The sequence below is a fragment of the Centropristis striata genome, chromosome 1 (assembly GCF_030273125.1).
Source record: "Centropristis striata isolate RG_2023a ecotype Rhode Island chromosome 1, C.striata_1.0, whole genome shotgun sequence".
Classification (NCBI taxonomy): domain Eukaryota; kingdom Metazoa; phylum Chordata; class Actinopteri; order Perciformes; family Serranidae; genus Centropristis; species Centropristis striata.
This window is the reverse complement of record NC_081517.1, coordinates 18608527-18631013: the sequence shown is the minus strand read 5'-3', so window position 1 is coordinate 18631013 and position 22487 is coordinate 18608527. Positions and strand designations below refer to the sequence as shown.

The 22487-nt window shown below is 38.5% G+C and overlaps 1 protein-coding gene across 1 annotated transcript in view; it reads left to right on the top strand.

The window, feature by feature from the left end:
- The first annotated feature begins 3035 nt into the window (after positions 1 to 3035).
- Positions 3036 to 22487, top strand: part of mad1l1 (mitotic arrest deficient 1 like 1) — a 79992-nt gene continuing 60540 nt past the window's right edge. Inside the window, exons 1-11 of the mRNA XM_059333664.1 lie at positions 3036 to 3193; positions 7421 to 7572; positions 7664 to 7804; positions 7913 to 8092; positions 8204 to 8328; positions 8436 to 8514; positions 10386 to 10516; positions 11770 to 11884; positions 12499 to 12560; positions 19148 to 19234; positions 19954 to 20098. Coding sequence (XP_059189647.1) covers positions 7432 to 7572; positions 7664 to 7804; positions 7913 to 8092; positions 8204 to 8328; positions 8436 to 8514; positions 10386 to 10516; positions 11770 to 11884; positions 12499 to 12560; positions 19148 to 19234; positions 19954 to 20098 — 1206 coding nt within the window. The 5' untranslated portion in view covers positions 3036 to 3193; positions 7421 to 7431. The remainder of the gene's footprint in view (positions 3194 to 7420; positions 7573 to 7663; positions 7805 to 7912; positions 8093 to 8203; positions 8329 to 8435; positions 8515 to 10385; positions 10517 to 11769; positions 11885 to 12498; positions 12561 to 19147; positions 19235 to 19953; positions 20099 to 22487) is intronic.

Genomic DNA, 22487 nt, shown 5'->3' with positions numbered 1-22487 from the left:
CAGAGCTGCCGTTCAGAAGGTTTTTATTGAGAGCTGAATTATCTACAGAGGCCTCCTCCTCTCCAAAATGTATGTACTCACCAGGGTTTGACTCATGTGGGCGGGAGCTGAGCACCCATATAGAGGACTCTGAACTCCTGTGAAAATCATACATCTGTGGGAGTCACTCATACGCTACCAAACATCATTACTGAAATCACAAATAATGCATTTTATTTTTAATGTATTGAGCATTACTTAGGTTAATAAGCGTGGGTTCTCTCTGGGTAAATGGTCAATGGACTGCACTTATATAGCGCTTTTTATCCAAAGCGCTTTACACTACAGACTGCCATCATTCACCCGTTCACACACACACTCATACCAGTGGCCGAGGTTACCCTAAATGGTGCCACCTGCCACCATTGGGAATTCATTCACACACCGATGAACGCAGCATCAGGAGCCATTTGGGGTTCAGTATCTTGCCCAAGGATACCTCGACATGTAGGCTGCCATGGTCAGAGATCGAACCACCAATCTTCCAATCAGTGGGCAAATGGTCTACCAACTGAGCCACAACCGCCCCAGGTCCTCCGAATTCCTCCCACAGTCCATAAACATGCAACTTAGGTTTAATTGGTGACTCTAAAATTGCCCATAGGAGTGAATGAGAGTGTGAATAATTGATAATCTGGCGACCTGTCCAGGGTGTACTCCGCCCAATGTCAGCTGGGATCGGCTCCAGCCCCCCTATGACCCGAGTTCGGATAAACGGTTAAGGATAATGAATGAATGAATGGAAATATGACTGCACTTCAGCACTAACACACCATAGTGCATATAGAATTTGGCAAGAACTATGCCTGTGAGGAAGAACTACACCGCAGAACGCAGGAACCCAGGAACCCATTTGGAAGAAGAAATTTCATGTATCAGCCAACACTTGATACATCTTAATATATTGAATAGAAACTTGAAGTATAGACTGCCATGACACCATCTCTCTCTCTCTCTCTCTCTCTCTGTCTCTCTCTCTCTCTCTCTCTCTCTGTCTCTCTCTCTCTCTCTGTCTCTTTGTGTCTCACACACACAGAGAAAGCATACCTGTTGGGCTATTATTCGTTTCGTTATCTCCGTCTCAACCCCTAATTTTGGTTATTTTAGAGTCCTGCGAAAAGCTCAGATCATAACTCGAACCATTGGACCCTGTGATTAAAACTGGTGAAAACACTGAATAAAGGCCTGGAGGTGCTGAGAGTTGAACTGCTGTAGTATTTGCTCATGTCACTCAAAACTACCACAGAAACAGCCACAGCGCAGGAGATATGATGCCATGCCATTGACCAAATTAAACTGTTAGCTAAATTCAAATGATCTAGGTTTGAAAATTGTTGGAAGTACACAGCTCAACAAAATGTATAACAGTCATTTTTTTGTAATTTGAATGTGGGAAAGTTATATATTATACCATTAAAGCTTGTTTTACTGTTCGCTATGGTTTAGACGTCCAGCTAATGCCCAAGATAGGATGGAGTTGCTGCGTCCCAGTCCCAGTGTCCACAGCTTTTTCCAGTTAACAAGGTGGTGTGATCACTCAATAACTGGTTTTCTATGTTTATTTGGGTCACACAGTGACCTTATGTTTAGTATTCTCATATTGTAGGTAAGGTCATTTCTTAGCCCCTTTTCTATGTTTACATAAGTCCTCTAAGCATTCATCTTCCCTCCCACATTAAAAGGCTCAGAGCACTTGTCATAGAACTAGAGTTGGTCCTTGGCGCTATGCTTTGTCTGTCAAATGCAGAGGATGAATTCACTTGTGGGAATCAATCAAGATTTTTTTTTTACAGAGCAAAGCTGGATAAATAGCAGGTTGTTGATGCTTATAAGGCTGTAGCTGAATCGAGTCTAGATCAGAAATTTTTATGGTTGGTTGTGATTCAGTTAAACATGAATTTTAATGTTTCTGGTTGTAACAGTGCCCCAAATGGTCTTATATCATGTCACCCATACAGTATCTTGTTTGCCATCCATCAAACTGCGCCATTAGTGCCACACTAGCCCATATGTACTGTATGTCATGATGATAAATGAATGTCATCAGTGCCAGATCAGGTTGTTCTACATACAATATCCATATCCACTTATTCACACTCAAGAGTGTGCAATCACAGCTTTCTGTGTTCCCTCATCAGGCTGTGTAAAATGAATGCTGATGAATATGGCAGTGCTGCTCTCTGTGGGACAAACGGTGCTACTACATGCTTTTGTTGTCAGTGAGGTCACACACATCTAAGCATATGGTGCCAGACTGATGGTTAATTTTGAATAATATAACATATTTTCCCAATGTGTTCTGATTAAGTTTCCAATATTTTATTAGAAATTACCTAAAAAGCTTTCTGACCGAGTTTCAATGCTTCAGTGAACTGTGTAAGTAAGTAAGTCTTCATTTTTTCAAGGTAGCAAGCAATATATATTATTTATACATATGTAATGAATATATATCACATTTATTTCAAGGTAGAAACACAATGTACTGCTACCATAGAAGTTGCAACCACAAACACTACGTGGCTAGTGTAAAGATAAAATCTCAGAGATAATTAAACACGATTAAAACAGATACAAGTTTTTATCATGAAGAAGTGGGAATACATTTTCAAATAAATAAGATCAGCAACTGACCGGCAAGAAAATGAAAAAAAAAAATTAAAAGTAAGTAGTAAGAACAGAAGAAAAATAATTAAATGATTAAGATAAACAATTGGTATACAAACAATCAGAGTTGTTTCTGACTTAAATTTGCCTGAAGGTGGATTTATATGGAGGCTAAATAATGTCTACTTTCCTATAAAAACGCATAAAACGGCCATAATAGCTGTTTATCTATGGCTGGGAATATACCAAAACGCTTACATACTTACATACTCATTCACTCGCGTAGAAACATGTGTTTAGTTGTGTAAAACACCCGAACCGTGCTGTAATGAGTCTCCATTATCCATCTGTATTAAAAGGAATGTCTGAAACTGAAACTCTCGCGATACGCCAAGATGTCTCGCGATAGTACACGCATCTCATTCGAGCTAAACTGGAGGGATTTCTGGAGTGTGCAGCTGCAGGTCTGTGTGCAGCTAACACGCTAGCAGAGCAAAGATAACTTATCTTCTACCAACCTGCTCCTCTTCACAAACAAGTCAGCTCTGAGGTGAGGACACTTGCTTCCAAGCGAGACTGTAATAACGAAATTTAAATGCTACCTCGTTCTTTATTATCGTTAGCCTGCTAGCACCTGTAGAAACAAACACACACTTTTAAATGAAGTTAACGTCACCCCCAGCCTGTAGTGACTGAAACACTTTCAACAGCTAAACACAAAGGCTGGAATAGAATACTGCAAGGACAACTTCATATAATGCAGCGCCATAATGTTATGTTTTAATTTTAGCTGCTAATCTTAGGTTAGCCTATTTGCTAATAAGCAAATAATGTCAGCAATAAGCTAATGTCAGCTACTCTTACATTTTATTCAATGGTGACAAGAAAAGTACATCAAATACTGAAGTTACGAATGTGAGCTACGCTTTGTGTATTTCCATTTTAGTCTACTTTATTATTCCACTCCACAAAATTTACTTTTTACGTCACTACATGTATTTGACAACTTTAGTAATGTTAGCTACTGTAATTACTTTGCAGATTCAGGTTAATAATGCAACATAAAATCAATAAATAAATGGTGGTATTTTATTACAGATAGTATAACTTCATTGATCCCTTTGCAAAATCGACAAGCTATCCAGATGGGATGTAAATCACAAGTTTCATCCTGATACGATACTATATCGATTCCATATATGCTGATATCACAAAGTCTGCAATGATACGATTTCTATCTGATTGGATTCAGGGACCTCCGATCAATATGAGACCATATTGTAAGCCAAATTAACACACTTACAGTTGGGTGGCTGACGTGACGCTCAATTTTTGTGTTCCCAGTGACAAATATTACTAAAATTTGATAATATTTCATTAAAAATAATGTTTTAATATGCAGTTCATTCTTCTACATCTAATCCATCTGCAAACAATGAGTATCGTTCTTCAACTATGCAAATATTCTGTTTTGAACATGACATTTGTCCACCGGTGCAACTGTACTAGGTAGCATTACTTATCTTAAAACAACTGTAATTTAATGAAAAATTAATCTAAATACATTAAAATACTTGAATGCATGTCATACGAGTGTTTACTTAATGAATCTAGAGGATATAAGTGTTAAGGTCCCTATGTAGAGTTATTATGACACATTACATTTTGTCCGCAAAACTGGTGTCCTCCTGGAGCAACGCCATTATGTAGATATAAAACAGGCATTAATGTGACCACCCCATTACTGAGAGGGGTCCTTCCAGAGTCAGGAAGGACAGAAGACATCTCTGGAGCAGGTGGACTGCACACAAGATCAGTTCTGTCTCAAATATTTTCATAATATTACTATTTCCGTGCAGTGTTGGAACTGGTCGTCTTAAGGTAGTCCTTTGGTACAACGCAGTTTAAGTATTGATCTGAATATTTTTATCAATTTACATTGATTGATCATTGAAAATAATGTAAAACTTAACACTGTTACTCCGAGTCTAAAAAATGAATGGAGGTTAATGGACGGCCGCATTTGGATGGCCCGTCCTACCTGGCTGACGGGAGCTTCTCTGTCCTGCTTGGGGTTTTCTTCTCCTCTGTTGCCCCCCTCACCTGTGGGGTCCCTCAGGGCTCTATACTAGGTCCCATCCTCTCCCTATTATATATTTTACCCCTAGGGGACATCCTAGTCAAACATAACATCTCCTTCCACTGCTTTGCAGAAGATGTCCAGCTATACTGTATCTGCCTCTTAATGTTGATGGGCAGGCTACACTCCAGCCATCGCTTGATTGTCTGGCTGACATCAGATCATGGATGGGTGCAAACTTCCTCAACCTTAACGAGAGCAACTTTTAATGACTAATTTAAGTAGCTTTTTTGCATTTTCTCTTAACCTCAGAATTTGAGGACAACACAACTCAAACCTTCCTTCCCTGTTTTGTTAAAGCTAGTTTGATTTCCATGTTGAAAGTGAGAGGCTGAGATGACCACCAAGGAAAGGTCTAGGAAGTTTAGGGAGAGGCTGAATGAAGATCCTGAGAGGAAAGAGAACTTCCTGAGAGTGAGACGCAGAAAGTAAATTTGACAATGTTTGATAATTAATTTGACTTTGTACACGACATGGGCATACTAGTACTCTGTTGTCCAATGGTGCAACGGAATGTCCTGTGGTGCAACAAATTGAATTGTGAGTGGAAAAGGTATTTTAATGAAAAATGTATGTAAAAAGTGTGGGATAGTACAATAATGTTATCATCACTATGCAGCTATAAGGATGAAATGAAGATTCCTTGGGTTTTATACCAATTATAATGAACGTAACCCAGGCATTTGGGTGAAGTCTGTATGTGTACATCTTATAGTATATAAATAACATAATTCTGAATTTTTTTGGGGTATGTTTGATGTGGAAATATAATTGGGACAAACTAATATGCCTTTGGCTTATCTATCTTATCTGTCCAACATTCTCTGAATTAAATAATGACATTCTTTATTGTGTTGCACCGGTGGACACATTTTAGGACTACCACACCAAAAAGTGAATAATATGTGAAGAATTAGAAATGGACACATTCAGTTTTGAATTATTCACATATAAGGGAATATAATTATATATCATTTGACATATATTTTTGAATTATTATTTTTTTCACTTTGAATTTAAATTCACGTCAACCACCCAGTTACACTTATATCAACTCACAAAAAGTAACTTAAATGTAATTTAACAATTTTATTACTGAGCTTACATTGAACAAATCTATTATTTTTAATTAGACAAAAGAATATATAAAAAGTCGGAAAATAAAGGTTTTTGTAGCTCAAAGGTGCTGATCAATGTATTGATATCGTCACTTTGCATGGTATTGGATCGTTGATTATTGAATCAACATAATAATCCAGATCAGTGTATTGTTACACCCCTACTACCCAGGAAAATAAGTAGTAAACAATAACCCCTACCTTTACCAAATGCAAAATGATTGTCATGCACATATTAATGCATCAGTAATATCATATACACTATTCTTAAACTATTAACAACTAACCATTCTCTAGTATGAACACATTTACTTAACGTACAGTTTAATGCTCACACTTTTGTACTTTTACTTTATTTGGGATACTGGAAAAAGCCTCATTCATTCCTTAACAGGCTATATGCAGCTCTTCAGTGGATAGGACCTTTGTTATTAAAAAAGTGCAAAGTCAGAGCATATTAGCTGTAAGTTAGATATAAGTAAGAACAACAAGTTGCCACTCCTTTTTTAACGAGGTTGACATACCAGCACTCCAGAGCGGTTGAGTGCAGCTGTGAAACTAAGTCCATTTGGACTTTCTTTCATACTTTCTGGCTGTTCAGAAGCCATCAGGAAAAACAACTCTTGCGCTTGACATTGTCATGACTGTCATGACGTGTGTGCAGCATGTCTTTGGCGCTTTGAAAAAACACTTAGGTGCTGTGCCCAAATCTTATAATGGTCTGAAAAAACTGCTGAGAAAACTGCTATTTTTATGGCATTGTGTTGGCCAGAATGTTGGTGACATTTTTATGTAAACAAACGTGCATGTAACCACAACGGCCAATATTGTACGATATATGGACATAACCTCAATAATTTTTGCATGACAAGTCCATAACATAATAATCATGGCTGGTTAATGCAGGACTTTAACTTGTAACTGAGTATTTCTACGCTGTAGTTGCTGCTACTTTTACTTAAGCTAAATATCTGAATACTTCTTCCATCACTGCTTTGATTTAACATTCATGGTGGAGTCTGGGATATTAAGCTTTTTATCAAATTCAATTAATATCTCCTAATGATCTTCTTGTTTAGGCATGCTGGAAAAAAAAAACACTCCCGTGTTCATACACAGCCCTAGCTCTGAAAATGGGAAGTAAACAAAGTGGTCAGTGTTCAACAAAGTGTCAGCAATAGGCAGGTTCATGCACAGGACAGGGGAAAGACCGTGAAAGGCAGTGAGAGCAAGAGGGACGGAAAAAGGGAGCACTGATAGGAAAGGTGTATTTGTTTGGGTATTGTGGTCAAACAATATTTCTCCAGAATCACTGTCTACTCCTGTATCTGCTGCCAGGCTTTGGAGCTTAATACGTTGAGCAGGCTGTTGAACCTGGCCTTTGACAAGTTTCAGAAGAATTTTAGAGCATGTTTTGTAAAAGTATTTGTCATTGAAATAGCCATGCTGTGTTGTTTCTAGTGCTGCAGTATATCTGTCTTATCTCTGAACCTTCCATTTGTGCACAACAACACCACAGCGACTCTCAAAATGGATTTAGAAGATGACACCACTGTGTTAACAACTTTGAAGTCCTTCAATTCCTTCATCAGCCACACTGAACCTCCACAGAGGCTGTCGGAGCACACAGCGGGGAGCAGCCTGCAGAGTCAGTACAAGCGCAGCATGGAGGTATACAAAAACTGACAGCGCCAACTGTAAGCTGTGTAGCGCCGTTATTAACATGCAACCTTCTGCACTGACTGCCTTGCCTTTTGTTTAGTTGCTGGAAGCAGCAGATAGAGTTCACTCCAAGAACCGTTACCTTCAGTTGGACCAGGAGAAGAAGCAGATGGAGCTGAGTCACAAGCGTGCTCGATTTGAACTCGAGAAGGTGGCTTCTGACAGCGCACGAGACTTGGAGGTAAAGGTCGCACACCCTTACACAATCATATAATACAAATGGACTTGACCTAATACGTCTCAGGGGAGACAGTAGGTAAAACCTGTTTCTCACCCTTTTATGGTACAGCATGAGGTTGACCGGAACCAGGATCTGTTGGGGCGAATCAAAAAGTTGGAGGAGAGAGAGACTGAGGCAGCCAAGAACCTATCAGAGCAGGTGGAGGTAAACCGTGCACACCGTAAGAACCTGGAGGGCCTGAACAGGAAACTTGAAGAGCGAGATACTAGATTGAGCACTGCAAACCAGGTACACACACACACACACACACACACACACACACAAACACACACTTACTGCATTTGTACTCTGGTCATGTCTCTTATCTTTTGTTGGCTTACTTCTGTAATCTCTTCCCAGTCTATCAGCTCTTTGAAGGATGAGATCAGAGGGCTGAAGCAGAAGATTATAAACCAAGACTCGACAATTTCTTCTCAAACCCTGGAAAACCAGGAACTGCAGGAACAGTTAGATTTACAACGCAGGTACAGACACATCCCAAGACTACCAATTTACCCAGCTCTGTTTCATGCTGTACTGCAAAAGACAAATGCTGACCACACACTTCTGTCTGATTTTGTATTATAAACAGGAAGTATCAGGAAGTCTCTCAGCTTTGCCAAACTCTTCAAGCTGCCCAGTCCTCCTGGTCCGATTACACTCAGATTAGGGTATGTTGCATATAGCTGACATTGACTTTTTACCACTCTGTTATTTCAGTTTGTGATCTCGGCATCTTTGGACAACTTTGTACTTCACCTGGATGGCTGTGAGAACATGGACCTTTTGTATGAATGCAGAACAAAGATCCTGATTTGATAAAATTTAGATAAAAACTGGGGTAGTAAAACTAGACTGGATCATACCTGCATACAATATTATGATGTTTCTTTGATACATGTCAAGAATGAATGCATAGAGAGTATACTATATTTTCCCTATAATTTGTCTATTTATGGAATTTGAAAGTCTGCCTTTGCAAGCCTGTTTGGGCTGGCCACCTATGCAAGAGATTGATAGATTTTTTTTTAATGTCAATGTATTTTAGAGCTATTTAGCTATCTACATATTTACCAGTAAAACAAAGTGATGGTTGATTTGAGAATTTATCATCAGTCACGTCTTAGTCATTTAAATATGTTCAGGGAAGTTCTGGTCCCGGTTGCGGCAGTGCTAGAAGAGTACGGAGCAAAAATATATGTGTATGTGTAAATCGATGATCACAAAAAAAAGAAATGGTCAAAGTTGAAGGTCGGTTTAATCTTGGGGTTTAAGGGACAGTATATCAAAGAAAGTTGATTGCGGAGTGTCATTCACAGGATGTCAAATATCGATGATTTGGGTTGGTGTATCGTCATGGTACACCACCTGTGAACTACTGGGAATGAGACAGGGCAATCAACAGTCTTTCTCCAGGACCACATACTGAACCTTTTGAGGCAAGGATTAAGTTGATAAACAAGTTCTTAGCTTAAGTTACGTTTGTGTCGCTGGACGTAAGATAAGATAAAATATGACTTTATTTATCCTGCGGTGGGGAAGTTTCGTTGTCACAGCAGCTCAAGATACAGACACATAGATATGGAAAACAGAATAAAGAATATAAAATATAAGACCTATACATACATTCTATACACATTCTATACATACATTTCTGCTATTTGGCATTTATTATTAATATATATTTTTGTGGGGTTTTTTTTCTGCATTTTACAGATATTGCACATTGGAGAAAATATATTTCAGCATGTTAAATAGGTTAAATATGTTGTTGCATGTAGTAGTATGAACATCAATGAAAAATATATTTAAATATATGCAGAGATATACACAGTATAGTATAAGTGGTATATGACATATATAATATTATTAATATATAATATATAAAAAATTTCAGAAGGCCTCATGTGGTCCAAAGTAAACAGAGATAGTGCAAATAGATAAACCAGTAAAGTGACCTGGTGGAACGTAAGGAACTGCCCCCAGGATTTTAGAGAGTTTATTCATAGCGGACCACTTTTTCTACTCTCCACAAAATAAGATCGAAACATGCCCCTGTCCACAATTGTCCACAGTTAAGTGGCAGGTATTTAGAAAAACAAGAATACAAAATTAATAAATACAGCATTTATAATCTACATGCTGAAATGAAAGCAAGTCTGGTAATGTCTAAGACAAGGTTTATTGCCTGTTGCCTTTGTTCCACATTATGAAGACAAATCCAGCAGAGTGAAAGCAGCATTGTTCAAACACCCAGCTACTAAAACTGTTTGTACAGAGATGACAGATGAGGAGAAGTCAAAGACAAACCTGCACCATTGCAGGCAAACAGAAACACAGTTGTGAAGATATTGTATACAGTGATGTGGTGTTGATATGCAAATCAGAGTGAGTTGCATGTCAACATCATGATCACAAACTGTCTTGACTTACAACAAGTAGTCTTATGCATATAAACACTCTCAATGTCATTTGAATCATTGTCATTGATTACACAGTGAGTGTTTCTTTTTGGCTGATTTCTCTCTCCATGTTTTGGCAGGAGTTGGAGAGGCGTCTCGCCCTGCAGGAGCAAGACATCGCCATCGTCAAGACTGTTAAGTCAGAGGTGGCCAAGGTTCCAGACCTGGAGAAGGAGTTGAAGCGCCTCCGAGAGGATAATGCCTTTCTCAGGTCGAATACATTTTTCAGTTTTTAAAGTCTCACTTTTCAGTAGAATAGACAGACTAACAGCCCAGTGCGACCCCACAGTGCTCCAAACGTTTGCTTCAAATCTCTTGATATTTCATTGTGATTTTGGGTCATCACGGCATGAGGTGACTGGTGGCTTTTGAGAAGGGAAAGTTGGGGAAAAGACACGCCACATGAAAAATGTGACCCTTCTCAAGATTTGGTGCACAATAACAACATTCAGGGTTTTTTCATGCACACGATTTTCCCCACTGTTGGTATTCCAGAGACATTACTTTGCATGAAACTCAATTATCAGATAATGGATTAAAAATGATGTTGATTGCACATCTAGAATTCTGCTGATCGTATGGTGACTGACTGCTTGGCCACAACTCTATCGTAGTTTAATCATTTTTTTAATAGGCAAATGCTCATTAGATCCTGACTGATACACCAGTATCTAACTGTATATGTTGTCCGATATGCACAGATTTCTTTTTACAAGCATTTAATGCAGGGATCGATGCTTCCAGTGATTTAGAAATACTGGTAGCTATTTATTTTATTTTATTTATTCTTTTGTTAAATGGTCAGCAATTGACTGGTACTGAACATACAGTACTGATGTTTATTTAGCTATTTATTTTATTTATGTATTTCTAAAATTTGTAGTTCTGTGTACAGTATTGTAATATATTCTTTAATGATTTATTTGTTGATGAAAATCGCCATGTTGTTCCTTATCCTTATGAGTTAGGTCTATTTTAATTTTTGCTTAAAAATTCCCTATATCGGAAATATGTGAAATTATTTTCTCTTAAAAATCCCATATCAGTCGGGCTCTAAAAGATACATCGTGTCTGAAAGTCTCTGATAACACCTGTCACCAGTGATAACATCTATTGGCTGTCTTCTGCAGGACTGAAATGTTATCAACAGAAATATAATGTGAAATGTAATGTAAAATGTGAAAACACTCCACTGATTTTCTTCTGTGCTGATCTTTGTTACGGTTTCTCTTTTTTAGAGAGAAATTACTTGTAAGGCAGAGATTTATGGATAACCAGATTAACTTGCTTATTCACAGTAATCTTTTTTAAAATGTTACTATGATCTCAATACATCTATAATCAGATCTACAAGCCACTTCTGTGAATGTAGCCAGGGGTCAAAAGAGGCCATTTCTGCACCAAAAACTCAGTTCCAAACTTTTAAAAAGTTATTTATTTATGTTTTTGTTCTCTATACCCCAGGGAGAGCAGGGAGAATTGCAGCCTGTTGAAAGAGGAGGTGGAGGGACTGAGGAGGAAGCTGGAGAGGATGGAGAAAACCAAAGAAGAGCTGGTCAATTTGGAACTGGAAAAGGAGGTAAACTCACTATGTGTCGTGTATATTATAGATAGATTATAGAGATTATATTGTGTATTTTACTCTATAGTATATCGTTTTCATATTCCACTACTCTAATCATTGAATAAATTAAAAGTGTACCTACAGTACAGGCCAAAAGTTTGGACACACCTTCTCATTCAATGTTTTTCCTTTATTTTCATGACTATTGACATTGTAAATTGCCTTCAGTGAGAATCTACGTATCTATGTAAATAGTCATGAAAATAAAGAAAAACGCATTGAATGAGATGGGTGTGTCCAAACTTTTGGCCTGTACTGTATATTAGACCTGACCAGTACACTGGGAGTCAAGAATTCTTTGGTTTTATTAGATGATTTCACCAGATTATCTTTTAGGCTTCACCATTGTGTATTTTTATTCATTCATATATTTCAAGTTGAAATTATATGGGTTTTAGTTTCATTTTTAATATTTATCAAATCGCCAGTGTTGTAAATTTTCAAAATTCACTCATGTTTTTCAACTGTGGTATATCTTGTGCTTTTCCTGTACTGCTGTCATAATAACAATATTATGTAGTTCCCATTCATGGACAGACATGTGACTTATTGTTTTCTTGAATCCTTAGAGATTGACAGAGAAGCTCCAAGCCTGGGAAAATCTGGGTCAATCTACTGGACTCAACATAAGGTCAGACCCTGTCAAAGTGGGCGTGTGTGTGTGATTATAAGATGGAAAAACCCGACAGACAAGTGTCTGTTTTCAAAAGTTTTATTAACGTTATTGTGATGAAATACGAAAGACCACCACTAGGTGGAGCTGTGGTCACTCTGAATAAATGTGCCCCATCACTGTGGATTGATTCCATCAGCCTGTATAGGTGTGTGTGTTTGTTTTGTACCTGCTTGTGTGTGCGCGCTGCTGAGTGTGTCTGCATCCAGTCAAAACTGGTAATGAGAGAATGATTGCATGTTTCCTCGTGAGTAGTGGAGCACAACTGACAGATTATAAACACTGCAGCCTTGTCAATCGCATGCATGCATGCACACATGCACACACGCATGCACGCCATTATCTCTATGATTAACTCTGGCTGTGATGTAAACAGAATGTTAAATAGAACACATCCACACAGCATATCCGGTCGGTTTTTGTTCTGTGTGGGTTTGAGTGTGTGTTTGTGTGCATAAAATGTGTGTTACACCGTCCTACAGGCCAAGAATAAAAAGGTAGGCATATCGTAAAAATTATGAAATTAAATCGTCCCTCATGTAAGGTTTCACTTTGGTCTTATGTAATGTGTTATGAGACCTGATGGTGATTTCAAACTGAACAGTTATGAAAATACTTGGGGGGGATCACAGGAATGTATGCTAGTCTCAGTTTAATATACACAACCATTTGGTCGGGCTGTCATCATTTCTCTAAGAATCTAAGCCAGAGTAGGTTGTCACCTTGAGTAAATTGAGTTGAAAATATGAAACCCTCCTCAAAATTCAGGTGTTGAGACCGCCATGTTACTGACTCCCTGAGTGCTTTTGCTGAGAGAGAGAGAAAAAAGGAAAAACAAGAAAAAACTGCTTTACACATACAGCCTCTAAAGGGCAGCCATATGTGTGAGGCTCATACTGATCAAAAGTAAAGGTTAATGCAGCTTGCAAATCAACAGTTAGAAACTCCTTCAAGCTGTTTTTACTGTTGACTAAATGGCCACCTTAATTGTCAGGATGTTGTTTTCCCGACATGGTCCTGTGATGTGGAGGCAAATAGGAAGCAAGAGCGTTTCATTCAGCAATCTGTTCAACTTTATTTCACCCAGAACGACAGTGCTGCGTAAAAATGAGTATTGACTCTGTTTATTGTGATTACCTTAAAGGCTGTGAAGCAGTAATTATCTCATAATTTGTAATGTGCGGAATCTTTTCAGCTACGTAATTTTTATGTTTTACTAAAGCAACTGTTTTTATATGTTTTATGAGAAAGTTAAAGGTATATTATGTAGGATTTTCAAACAAACAAAAACAGTTAGTAATTTAAGACCCACTAGAAGTGTGTGGCAGTGTATTTTCTCTTTTCTTTTTCACTTTGCTGCGTTCTGGACATTTCTAGGCATCACCCTTTGAGCACACGGTGCCGAAAAACCCAAATATATAGCGAGGCGATATTCCAAGCTGAGAAAGCTTGTTCCAAAACAAGAGTAAGGCTGAATCCATTACCACCCCATACCCCTACCTCTTCCCCTACCCCTCTGTCTTCCACTTGCCCCTAAAATGCAGAGTTGATGGTGGTAGGGGCAAGAACGTTCCCCTAAGAAATGAGACACGATTGAAGCTCGCGAGACAGCAATTTTAGTCGTGTCAACACAATCCAAAATGCTGTCCAAACAAGACTAGTCATTCAAAACAAACCTTGACAATTAAAAACCTCTCGAACATAGTATCATTACACAACTGCCGTGATCAAAATGCTGAAAATACTTACATTTGTGTGTCTCCTTGGCTTGAGCCATCGCTGCCTAAAAGTTTGCTGGCCGGCTTTAAACTTCACTGACAGGTAATGCAGGGGATGATGGGAAATTCCTCAAAGCCCTCCCTTTCAAGTGTGGTCCTTCGGAAGCTTAATTTCAAGGGCTACGTAGCCCTACGCCTTGGCCCTAGCCCTTAACCCAAATAAAGCATTGAGACAGCCCTACCCCTGACTTGAACGTGTAAAAACAAGGCGGGAGGGGTAAGGGGTGGTAATGGGATTCAGCCTTGTAGAACCTGATAATGTAATATATTCCTGACAATGTAATAACCCCAATAATGTAATAAAAATCTGCACTTGAGTCCATTGAAAATGTAATAAAACCTGATAATGTAATAACTTCCTGATAATGTAATAAAGTGCATTTCCCAACAATGTAATACACTTTTTACCAATAATGTAATAAAGTATAACACCAAGCACCTTTAGATTTCAAGAAGCTGTTGAATGCATTCGTGTGTCATGGATACCTCGTTTGTGAAAAACGGATGAACGGGTCAAGAGTTAATAAACATTCAACTTTGACCTGTTGGTGGCGCGAGAGCTCTTGAGCTAGAGTTGCCTACACAGTATCACCACTTGAACCCAAGTAATGGGTGGTCTGCTGTTAAATTATTACAATATTGAAGAATTATTACATTATCAGGACTTGCGAAATGAAGGCTAACCTGATAATGTAATAACCTCCCATTAATGTTATACTTTATTACATTATTGGTAAAATAGTGTATTACATTATTGGGAAATGCACTTTATTACATTATCGGGAAGTTATTACATTATCAGGTTTTATTACATTTTCAATGGACTCAAGTGCAGATTTTTATTACATTATCAGGGTTGTTACATTATCGGGAATTTATTACATCATCAGGTTCTACAAGCCTGAATCTGAAGCCAGGGAGGAGGGGCCAAGTTTGGAAGTTGTGTTAACAAACCGTAAGCAACAAGTCCTGCATAGTGTGACTTTAAAGAACGGTGAAGCCAAATCGGGATTCATGTTAACTCTGTTTCTGGATTCAAAAATGATCTGCAAGTCTCAATTGATGACAGCAGTGACAGAATGATAATATCACAGCGCCATTATTAATATAAGCATCTGAATTAATGTTGTCATCAAAACAAGGCTGCTTCTTGTTCCTTCATTAAACATGAAATATCTCATGAGGGCGGCGGTATTTTGGCATACTAATATGTATTGATTTGTTAATTTTGCTGGCCTGTAATTAAATTGTCATTAATTCAAGCTACTGATACTTTAAACTTTCTGTTGCTTCAGTTCAAACTTTGTAACTCTTTTGTTGCCAGACATTTCTGGGCGGTCATTAACGGCGTGAAAAGAATATGTTGTGGAGCAGTTGTTAATGAGGAGTAAACACATTGGTGCTGTAGATGAGGAGTTGGTCTCCAACTCAGCCATTTGTGCTGTTTTGTCACACGAAAATAACTTTTGGACAGAAGTTAACCCTCCCCAACAACAATCAGCGTGGCTGCCTGGTGGAGGAGACAAGCCTCGCAGCCGCAGCTTGAGTTTGCCAGCAGTTGGCTGGTTTCTGTTGTTTATTTCCTTTCCGTCTGTTACACAGTCTGATAACATTGTGCTCACTTGTGTGTGTACCCATGTGTTTGACAATTGAATGCGAGATTGACAGAAAAGGATTCAAAATATTTTCGGAAAATTAGGCTCTTGCGTGGACCAACATTAAACTGACAGATGATGGAAATATCCAGGGAGGTTTTCTGGAAATGGTTTTACTTTCCAGGAATTGTTTTTACCAGCTTAAGAGAGAATTGAGACTATTTGGTGCAGTTGTGTCTCCAGAGGACTGAAAAACATAGAAATACAGTCAGAGGTGTTCAGTCAGTTTGTGTACACAGTATATGTGTGTTTAAATAATGATTCCTACTATAAGGGATTCTGTTTTTTCTTTCTAACCTGCTCCCAAGTCCCCAAATTTTAAGTTTTTGTCTTACTTTTTGTTTTTCAGTCTCAGAATAGCACAATTTGCCTACTGCTAAATTCTTAGAATAATGCCACAATTTTGACTTAAAATTGCTTTTCTGAAATAAGGGTTGTAACTGAATGTATTTGGGAGGTGTTGGGTTGGAAAAAGTAGCAATTTGAAGATTCTTATTAACAATTTTTTTTTTTGCACTGGTTGGCCCTGTCACAAAGACATGCGGGTTAGGTTATTGTTGACTCTAAATTGGGCATAGGCGTCAAAGTGAGCGTGAATGGCTGTCTGTATCAAAGTGTCAGCGTTTCGATTGACAGGCGACCTGTCCACGGTGTACCACACCTCTCACCCAATGTCATATCGGCATCAGCCCCCTGTAGCTCTTTAAGGACAAGCTGTTATAGACGGCGGACAGATGAACGAACACTCTGTCAAGTTAAATCAAAAATAAATAGTCTCTAGGATGAACAGGCCTGAGAAAATTTGGTGAAAATGTTGTGCTCTATTTTGCTCAGATCCTTTATTCAGGATATTGCTTAAACTTACTGCCTTTGTGTCTTCTGAATGGATTTTAGAATCAAGGATTTATGAATATTTAAGATAACTTGGGAAAGAAACTGTAAAAACAGGCATTATCGTTGGAATTTGAACTTGAACAGTTCATAGGTTCCAAATGTTTCTGTTAAGGTTAAGACAAACTCTGGAACAGTGAGCAGTGAATTTGTCCTTTGCATCTAACCCATCCTGAACACACCGTCTGTGCCCGGGGAGCTGTGTGGGGGGTTAGGTGCCTTACTCAAGGGCACTTCAGTCTTCAGTTGACCTCTCAGTCCTGGGATTTGAACCAGAGACCATTCGGTTGCAAGTGGTGCTGGGCGATATGGACCAAAAGTCATATCCTGATATATTTAGGCTGAATATCGATATACAATATATATGCCGATGTTTTTATCACAAAGAGCAAATGTTCAGTCAAAGTCAAATATAACATGTCACAAGTAGTTTTATTAAAACCATTTATTTACGGTAAGTGAACATAAATACTGTATAACAACAAGTACCTTTTTAAAAAATAAAAATCAAAGCTCCATAAAGTGCACATTTAAATAAAAATAGCCTATGAAAGTAAATAGGCCAATCTTTTTCTTAAATGTATTTATATGAGAAAAGAATAACGAACATTACAAAAGAACTAAATATGACAAACCCTAGTAAGAGCAGCATTTATATATAAAGAAAGAAAAAAAATTGAACTATATCGATATTTGAGATATGGTCTAATTCCATACCACGTTTAAAAATATATTGATATATTCTTTATATCTATATATCGCCCAGCCCTAGTCACAAGCCTGATTCCTAACCTCTAGGCCTGCCCAGTTAGAAAAAGTAACCCAAAAAAAAGCAACATGTTGAGATTTCTGTCACAATGTATTCACTCATAGATGCAGTTGAACTTCTAGTTTCATAGGAAAAAGTAATTAATATCTATCTGATAAGAGAGAGTTTGTCTTTGGGTTATTTGAGTGGGCTCCTTTTTGTGTACAAATGTTTTCTAAAACTGTACCGGTAACACAGGCTTTGGAATAACCCACTTAAGTGTGTGCTCAAAAACAGACTGACAGTTGACTTGTGCTACCCTGACGGTGCGTTTATCAGTAGTTACCTCGTAGTAGTTTACAATATCTCACCCAATTATTTGCAACTGACATGTTTTTTTGCAGCATAAACAGAGATGGCTTCCTCATGACCTGCAAAAAAAACCCCAACCCAAACAACACTTAAAGCAGCCTCTCTCATAAGATCAGGGGAAGGCTAATCCCTCTGTGCTCAGGGCGATGTGGAATTACCTACTTTGGGTACCATAGTTATTCCATCATACGATTCATGAACTCATATTTTAGTCATGAGATTATTTTCATACCTAAGGCTCCACCTAGCAGAATTGGAAGTGGTGATAAATCCACGCCACCCAACTTGGTCTGGTTTTCCAGCCTTAATGTGAACCTCCACTGCTCAGCCTTTTACTTCCATGAGCCTAATTTGTCATATGACTCAGCAGATTGCCTAATGCTGGAGCACAATACCAGGTCTCAGGCCACTACTGAGAGTCTCTCGTGAAACCTAAAGTTTGATGACATACTTTTTTTGTAATGGTGGAAAAGCAATCTTACACAAAGATTAAAGTCTTGTGCCTTTATGAACACACGATGACGAGTGGCACTACAGAGCAAGCTTCATCACTTTTCAGGTGTGTGATTGTAACTGCGAGTTGGCAGCTGTCCTATAATGTATGCCCATTTCACAAGAGATAAAGAGATAATGGCGTTCACTTTTTGGACGGATCTATAGTTACAGCCAGGATTCAGAGTTTTGAGGTCATGTGGTGAATCTTTGTCAAAGTATGTGACCTTCTGCATTGTTGCCTTCCCATTGTGTGTTTGTGTGTGTGTTTTATAATCTGTCAATCTCTCCCACGGAGTGAGTTTGTTTTGCAGAACTGTGACCAGTATTTAGCCCACTATCCTCCTCTCATCTCTCCCTCTGCTGCTCATGTCATTTTATTTCCCAGCTCCCCACCGGCCGGATAACAAAGGAATATGGAAACGCCGTCGTTTTCATCTATTCTCTGTCCTTTCTGCTCTCCCAGTCATATTGATTTTTCATTGTGTGTGTGTGTGTGTGTGTGTGTGTGTGTGTGTGTGTGTGTGTGTGTGTGTGTGTGTGTGTGTGTGTGTGTGTGTGTGTGTGTGTGTGTGTGGTGCTAACCGTTCTGCGTGTTTCTGTCTGTAGGAAACCAGAGGATCTGTCCAGGGAGGTGATTCAGATCCAGCAGAGAGAAATTGCTCTGAAAGAGCAGAACTACACTCTGAACAGCCGGTAACACACAATTCCTTCACGTGTACACAAAATCCCTCTCTCTGCCATCAGACTTTTTTTTTTCTCTCATTCTGTCTGCCTGCGTGCCTCCCTTCCCCCATGTATCTATTAGAGCGTATCTCTGAGAAGTCCTTAATTGTCACAAAGTTAATTAAACTGCTCCTGATTCTGATAGCACTCCTGACAGTAACCACTGGTGTGTGAGCGCATGTGTGTGTGAGTGAGATTGCGAGTACGAGAGAGGGAATTCACTAATTAAACTTGTCCTGTTTAGGCAGAGGTGATGTCTGTAGGGAGAGCTGCGCGCATGCTCTGGTATATTCATGCCGCAGCTCAGTCCAGCTAAGAAAGCTTTCATTAGCTAACAAGCATCTCTCTTCTGCTGAGCGTATTGGGCTCATTATGAAATATTAGAAACAGCAGAATGTGGGTGTGGGAGGGGATGAAGGGAGCTTGTGGCATAATTATTGTCCTGGTATAATAATTGTCTTATTGATCGGACCTGGCACAAGTCGCCGCCGCAAATAATTTCTGGGCAGTTGTCTGGGGATTATTTGGTGTCATTCATCTGTTAGGGGGTATTATTCTAAATTGACTATGAATTGATTTTCTGAACATTGAGCATTAAAAGACCTGTTTCCTTCATTCCCTGCCCTCTCATCTCCCCCTGTCATTAACCCCCACACATGTTTTTACCTACCACCCATTATTTTATCCAGTGTGAGGAGTGTGGAGCATTCCCAGTCGGAGCTCCGCGCAGAGCTTTCCCAGCAGCGCAGCAAAACTCTGGAGGAGCAGAAGAAGAGGGAGACGCAGGACGCTCTTGTCCGCCGGCTACAGAAGAGAGTGCTGTTATTAACCAAGGTGCCCGACAATCAATGACACACACAAAAACAAAGCCATAAATATAGAAACATTAGCAGGCGTTCAAACTCTTGTCACACAGCCTTTCACCACATCCTAGTGCCAGAATTTCACTTTAAACACTCAGGAAACAGCAAGCACTTGAATCTCAAGGCCAGCACAGGATTCCTAATCTGCCCTTTACCCCTCTCCCCCCCTCTGATTGGTCGATAAATGTCACGTGACTCCTCTATCCATCTATCAGTCTGTCTGTCTGTCCTGCATCCCCCTGCTCTGCAGTTCCTGACTAGACCTCGGTGAGATATCGATTTCTCAGTGTGTGTAATTCCCTAGGTCAACATGCTCAGTCTCTTTGTACACAAATCACACACATACACACACACACACACACACACACACACACACACACACACACACACACACACACTGAGGCAACACCATAACTCAGCAGAGCTACAGGCATGCTGAAAATATGACTTGACCCAAGACTTGGATTTGGCAGAGACCACATTCAACCATTAACAAGCATTCGGAGGGTGTGAATAAATTTTGTTTATCGTCAAGTCCGGATGGAATTGAAAAAAAAAATACATTGTAGTTGTTGTTGAATGCTGGGCTTTTTAAAATTTTACCCTTTTGGTCTATTCAGTGATGGTCTGCTGAACATGTTTGTTTAAACCAGCTGAACATTTATAAAGTCAAATTAACCTTAAAAACTGTAGTTTAGTCTATTATTGCCTCTCACCAAACCATAACTACAACCACCAGGGTTTATGTAATATTTCATTCATCATTTTTCTTTTTTTCTTTTTTTTTTACAATTCCATAGATTTACTATTTATATGGTAGGGCTGCAACCAATCAATATTTTAAATATTTTAATTATTTGTTAGGGGTTGTAATATTTCTGGTAAATTTCCAGAAAAACATGACATTTGAACAGATTGATTTGTAAGTACAACTTTATCAAGTTTTAATTATTTTATTGGACAATGAATTATTTAATTGAACTAAAAAAGCATTTATGTTGAGTTACTCATCCCTCTCGACACCACCAAATTCCAAAATTAGGTAAAATGACCCCCATTGAGTCAAGATTATGCTAAAATATATTTTCCCCAACTATATTTAAGTTCCCTGTTGAGGGCCGACCTTCAATTTTTTAAATTCACGGTTTATTCTCATTTATTCCCATTAATTTCTGTTAATTCCCATGGAAAGATTCACTGAGATTCACAGAATTTTGCAACCCTATTTGTTATTTTAATACAGGAACAGGACAGACATCTTTATTGTCCACTCGTATGGACGTTTGTCCTTTGCTTTACAGTCAGCTTACTCTGCCTGTGTTAGAATACATGATATTAAAATATGTACTAAGTGGGCAAAACAGTTGAGATGAAAGTGCTGAAAAATTAACTGTAAATGCATATCCGAATCTGAATCAGATATATTGTCCAAATATGCGTGCATAAATGTGCAATTTCACTCCGGTTAACATGCTCTCAGTGTACAGTGGTGTGATATATTGCAAATTGAGATTTAAATAATATTTACATATAAAGTGTGCATCATTTTCAACAAGTATGTACATTAAAAACAGAGTGAAAGTGGAAATATGCATGGAGGTCAGGGGTTATTGGTTTATTATAGGTTATTATTATAGGTTTTCTGACACTAACTGTTAAGTGTTCATCAGAGTGACAGTCACTGTACAATACCCCCTGACGTCCATGCACCTTCTAAATAAACATAACATAAAAGCAGCAGTAAGTATGTAATGAAGCCATTTGTGTAGTAAGATTACAAAGGATATAGTAAAAGATGTCGTACAGACGTTTCTTGTTGCTGTGAGTTCCCTTTATCGTCTTCCTGCAGGGTATCTTTCAAATTAATAAGACACATTATGTAGCCAGCTATCATTATTGTTAAAAGAAAAAATGCTGGGTGCTCATGGTTGTGAGATAGTAAACCTCCAGGTGAATGCGAGGCGCTCTTGAAGTTAAACGAGTAAATTATAGACGCAGAGAAGCCACTGGGCTTACTTCAGGCTCACTCGCATGGAGCCAAGCCTATAAAATCCAATGTCTTTATTAGTTATAGCATATAAAAGTTTAAAATACGCTTTGGGAAAATGCTATTATTTATGTCTATTTTTGACTTTTACTTGCTCAATCTCATAAAGGCATTTTAACTATATATCCTTAGGTTGTTGCAGGTGTGCCTGAAGTAAGCCCAGGGGCATCAGTAGTGTTACTTTCTGATTGAAAAATTACCTTTTGTGTATGTTGTAATTGTCAAGATTGTCAAGATGAAGAATTTTCTACATCATGAAATAACAAAAGAAATCTATTCAATATATCGGCCTTCCCGACTAAGAAATGAAACA